The sequence below is a fragment of the Hyla sarda genome, chromosome 1 (assembly GCF_029499605.1).
Source record: "Hyla sarda isolate aHylSar1 chromosome 1, aHylSar1.hap1, whole genome shotgun sequence".
NCBI lineage: Eukaryota > Metazoa > Chordata > Amphibia > Anura > Hylidae > Hyla > Hyla sarda.
The window spans coordinates 573,503,774-573,509,773 of record NC_079189.1 but is presented as its reverse complement, the minus strand read 5'-3'; the positions used below and the strand labels follow the sequence as shown (position 1 = coordinate 573,509,773).

At 39.1% G+C, this 6,000-nt stretch overlaps 1 protein-coding gene across 4 annotated transcripts in view; it reads left to right on the top strand.

Moving 5' to 3' along the window:
* Window positions 1-6,000, top strand: part of MYO5B (myosin VB) — a 305,150-nt gene that overhangs the window by 261,838 nt on the left and 37,312 nt on the right. For all 4 annotated transcript variants that reach the window (XM_056543990.1, XM_056543976.1, XM_056543998.1 and 1 more), the window contains 2 exons: window positions 4,638-4,794; window positions 5,059-5,298. In XM_056543990.1, the coding sequence (XP_056399965.1) occupies window positions 4,638-4,794; window positions 5,059-5,298 (397 nt within the window). The remainder of the gene's footprint in view (window positions 1-4,637; window positions 4,795-5,058; window positions 5,299-6,000) is intronic.

Here is a 6,000-nt window from a genome sequence, read left to right as displayed (position 1 = left end):
ATATACAGGAGATATATAACTTATACCAGCTGTACATATATCATTATAGACAGTATATACCAGGTTATACCAGCATGGTCCATATCGCTATATACAGGAGATATATAACTTATACCAGCTGTACATATATAATTATATACAGTATATACCCTGGTTATACCAGCATGGTCCATATTGCTATATACAGGAGATATATAACTTATACCAGCTGTACATATATAATTAAATACAGTATATACCCTGGTTAGAACAGCATGGTCCATATCGCTATGTACAGGAGATATATAACTTATACCAGCTGTACATATATAATTAAATACAGTATATACCCAGGTTATACCAGCATGGTCCATATCGCTATATACAGGAGATATATAACTTATACCAGTTGTACATATATAATTATATACAGTATATACCAGGTTATACCAGCATGGTCCATATCGCTATATACAGGAGATATATAACTTATACCAGTTGTACATATATAATTATATACAGTATATACCCTGGTTATACCAGCATGGTCCATATCGCTATATACAGGAGATATATAACTTATACCAGCTGTACATATATAATTATTTACATGTATAGGTTATACCAGCATGGTCCATATTGCTATATACAGGAGATATATAACTTATACCAGCTGTACATACAGTGGGGAAAAAAAGTTTTTCCCATTTATAAAGATGAGAGGCCTGTAATTTTCCTCATAGATATACCTCAACTATGAAAGACATAATGAGAAAAAAAAATCCATAAAATCACATTGTCTTATTTTTAAAGAATTTATTAGCAAATTATGGTGGAAAATAAATATTTGGTCAATAACAAAAGTTTATCTCAATTCTTTGTTATACACCCTTTTTTGGCAATGACGGAGGTCAAGCGTTTTCTGTAAGTCTTCACAAGGTTTTCACACACTGTTGCTGGTATTTTGGCGCATTCCTCCATGCAGATCTCCTCTAGAGCAGTGGTTCTCAACCTTTTTCGTGAGGGACTTACGTGCAAGGGTGTTCGCGGACAAAAGAAGTCATAAAAGTACTTAATTTCATAGTGGCGAGTGCTAACCTTTCTAATACACGTCAGGCCCGGCAGCCACTGTCGCAGCTCCGACCGTGGTGCAATATAGTGAGCTGTTGTGGCGACAGCGGCGTCCAATCCCTGCTCTTCGCTGACAAATACTGGCCAATGCATGGCCGGTATTTGTCAGCAAATTGCCGTACCCCCGCATAACCCTTGACGTACCCCCTAGGGGTACACCTACCTCTGGTTGAGATCCCCTGCTCTAGAGCAGTGATGTTTTGGGGCTGTCACTGGGCAACACAGACTTTCAACTCCCTCCAAAGGTTTTCTATTGGGTTGAGATCTGGAGACTGGCTAGGCCACTCCAGGACCTTGAAATGCTTCTTATGAAGCCACTCCTTCATTGCCCGGGTGGTGTGTTTGGGATCATTGTCATGCTGAAAGACCCAGCCATGTTTGAACATCAATGCCCTTGCTGATGGAAGGAGGTTTTCACTCAAAATCTCACGAAACATGGCCCCATTCATTCTTTCCTTTACACGGATCAGTCATCCTGGTCCCTTGGCAGAAAAATAGTCCCAAAGCATGATGTTTCCACCCCCATGCTTCACAGTAGGTATGGTGTTCTTTGGATGCAACTCAGTATCCTTTCTCCTCCAAACACGACGATTTGAGTTTTTACCAAAAAGTTCTACTTTGGTTTCATCTGACCATATGACATTCTCCCAATACTCTTCTGGATCATCCGAATGCTCTCTAGCAAACTTCAGACGGTCCAGTACATGTACTGGCTTAAGCATGGGGACACATCTGGCACTGCATGATTTGAGTCCCTGGTGGAGTAGTGTGTTACTGATGGTAGCCTTTGTTACTTTGGTCCCAGCTCTCTGCAGGTCATTCACTAGGTCCCCCCGTGTGGTTCTGGGATTTTGTCTCACTGTTCTTGTGATCATTTTGACACCACAGGGTGAGATCTTGCGTGGAGCCCCAGATCGAGGGAGATTATCAGTGGTCTTGTATGTCTTCCATTTTCTAATAATTGCTCCCACAGTTGATTTCTTCAGACCAAGCTGCTTGCCTATTGCAGATTCAGTCTTCCCATCCTGGTGTAGGTCTACAATTTTGTTTCTGGTGTCCTTCAACAGCTCTTTGGTCTTGGCCATAGTGGAGTTTGGAATGTGACTGTTTGATGTTGTGGACAGGTGTCAGGACAGGAGCCATTAACACAGGTAACAAGTGGAGGACAGAGGAGACTCTTAAAAAAGAAGTTACACGTCTATGAGAGCCAGAAATCTTGCTTGTTTGTAGGTGACCAAATACTTATTTTCCACCATAATCTGCTAATAAATTCTTTAAAAATCAGACAATGTGATTTTATGTCTCTCGTAATTGTGGTATGCCTATGATGAAAATTACAGGTGCCTCTCATCTTTTTAAGAACTTGCACAATTGGTGGCTGATTAAATACTTTTTTGCCCCACTGTATATAATTATACATCTGTATAGTGTATACCAGCATGGCCCATATCACTATATACAGAAGATATTTACATTTTACCAGCTGTATATATATATATATATATATATATGTACAGTATAAAACAAAAATAGCCACACATCCACCATGTGTATTTTGATCTACTTGCTTCTCAGCATAATTTCAAAAACGAACAGGTTTTTAGTGTACACTTTGATCAGAAAGACCAAGCCCACTCGCCACGTCAAGGCCACCTATTCAGAGTGGATCCCTAACCTAACACTGGCGTAGCACCGGGCAGCGACCACTGCCTCCGCAACACCAAGCTCACAGGGAGAATGACCCAGTGGCCAGACAGCCCCACTGCTACCTACCTATATAAAGCTTATACCCAGGTTATACCAGTATGCTCCATATCGCTATATACAGGAGATATATAACTTATACCATCTGTACATATATAATTATTTACATGTATAGGTTATACCAGCATGGTCCATATCGCTATATACAGGAGATATATAACTTATACCATCTGTACATATATAATTATTTACATGTATAGGTTATACCAGCATGGTCCATATCACTATATACAGGAGATATATAACTTATACCAGCTGTACATATATAATTATATACAGTATATACCCTGGTTATACCAGCATGGTCCATATCGCTATATACAGGAGATATTTAACTTATACCAGCTGTACATATATCATTATATACAGTATATACCCTGGTTATACCAGCATGGTCCATATCGCTATATACAGGAGATATATAACTTATACCAGCTGTACATATATATTATATACAGTATATACCAGGTTATACCAGCATGGTCCATATCACTATATACAGGAGATATATAATTTATACCAGCTGTACATATATCATTATATACAGTATATACCCTGGTTATACCAGCATGGTCCATATCGCCATATACAGGAGATATATAACTTATACCTTCTGTACATATATAATTATTTACATGTATAGGTTATACCAGCATGGTCCATATCACTATATACAGGTGATATATAACTTATACCAGCTGTACATACATAACTATATACAGTATATACCCAGGTTATACCAGCATGGTCCATATCGCTATATACAGGAGATATATAACTTATATCAGCTGTACATATATCATTATATACAGTATATACCCTGGTTATACCAGCATGGTCCATATCGCTATATACAGGAGATATTTAACTTATACCAGCTGTACATATATCATTATATACAGTATATACCCTGGTTATACCAGCATGGTCCATATCGCTATATACAGGAGATATATAACTTATACCAGCTGTACATATATATTATATACAGTATATACCAGGTTATACCAGCATGGTCCATATCACTATATACAGGAGATATATAACTTATATCAGCTGTACATATATCATTATATACAGTATATACCAGGTTATACCAGCATGGTCCATATCACTATATACAGGAGATATATAACTTATACCAGCTGTACATATATCATTATATACAGTATATACCCTGGTTATACCAGCATGGTCCATATCGCTATATACAGGAGATATATAACTTATACCATCTGTACATATATAATTATTTACATGTATAGGTTATACCAGCATGGTCCATATCACTATATACAGGTGATATATAACTTATACCAGCTGTACATACATAACTATATACAGTATATACCCAGGTTATACCAGCATGGTCCATATCGCTATATACAGGAGATATATAACTTATATCAGCTGTACATATATCATTATATACAGTATATACCCTGGTTATACCAGCATGGTCCATATCACTATATACAGGGGATATATAACTTATATCAGCTGTACATATATAATTAAATACGGTATATATCCAGGTTATACCAGCATGGTCCATATCACTATATACAGGAGATATATAACTTATACCAGCTGTACATATATCATTATATGCAGTATATACCCAGGTTATACCAGTATGGTCCATATCACTATATACAGGAGGGCGATGTATTGTATTATGCCAAAATGAAGTGCCACCATATTAGTCACTTTGCTTTTGGTAGAACATGAATAAAAATGTGATCATTTTATTTTTCTTTCAGGTGGGCCGACCATCTCCGCAAAACTAAAGCAGCCATCTGCTTCCAGAAGCAGTACCGAATGATCCGCGTGTATCGTGTCTACCAGATGGTCCGAAGAGCGGCCATCACTATCCAGGCCTACACCCGGGGCATGTTCGATAGGAGAGTTTATCGAGAGGTATTGAATCACTGTACACAGTTGATCACTCTCTTGGTCCTGGCTAGTTACTTTTGGGGTTCCATGCTCCAGCGGTTGCAAAACTACAACTCCCAGCCATTGGCTTTCCGGCCATGCTGGCAGTTGCAGTTTTACAGCAGCTAAAGGTGCCCTGGTTGGGTAACACTGTGCTAGACCAAGGCAAAATTCAGCATAAACAACCTATATACTTTGCAAATGTTGTGGCTACAGTCATTCATCTTGTGACTTTCTCCAATTTTGCAGCTCTTGCTTCAGCACAAAGCTAAAATCATCCAAAAGCATCTGAAAGGATGGGTCGCCCGCAAGAATTTCATCAAGTTCCGCAGTGCCGCCATTGTTATCCAGTGCTACTTCCGCAGGATGATGGCGCGACGCGAGCTCAAACAGCTAAAGATCGAGGCTAGGACGGCAGAGCACTTCAAGAAGCTGAGCGTGGGGATGGAGAACAAGGTGGTGCAGCTGCAGAGGAAGATTGATGAACAGGTACATGATGTGTTCTTTACCTAGGCCTGCACTTTATATCCTGTACTGATCCTGAGTTATATCCTGTATTATACTCCAGAGCTGCACTCACTATTCTGCTGGTGGGGTCACTGTTTACATACATTACATTACTTATCCTGTACCGATCCTGAGTTATATCCTGTATTATACTCCAGAGCTGTACTCACTATTCTGCTGGTGGGGTCACTGTGTACGTACATTACATTACTTATCCTGTACTGATCCTGAGATATATCCTGTATTATACTCCAGAGCTGTACTCACTATTCTGCTGGTGGGATCACTGTGTACATACATTACATTACTTATACTGTACTGATCCTGAGTTATATCCTGTATTATACTCCAGAGCTGTACTCACTATTCTGCTGGTGAGGTCACTGTGTACATACATTACATTACTTATACTGTACTGATCCTGAGTTATATCCTGTATTATACTCCAGAGCTGTACTCACTATTCTGCTGGTGAGGTCACTGTGTACGTACATTACATTACTTATCCTGCACTGATCCTGAGTTATATCCTCTATTGTACTCCAGAGCTGCACTCACTATTCTGCTGGTGGGGTCACTGTGTACATACATTACATTACTTATACTGTACTGATCCTGAGTTATATCCTGTATTATACTCCAGAGCTGTACTCACTATTCTGCTGGTGAGGTCACTGTGTACAT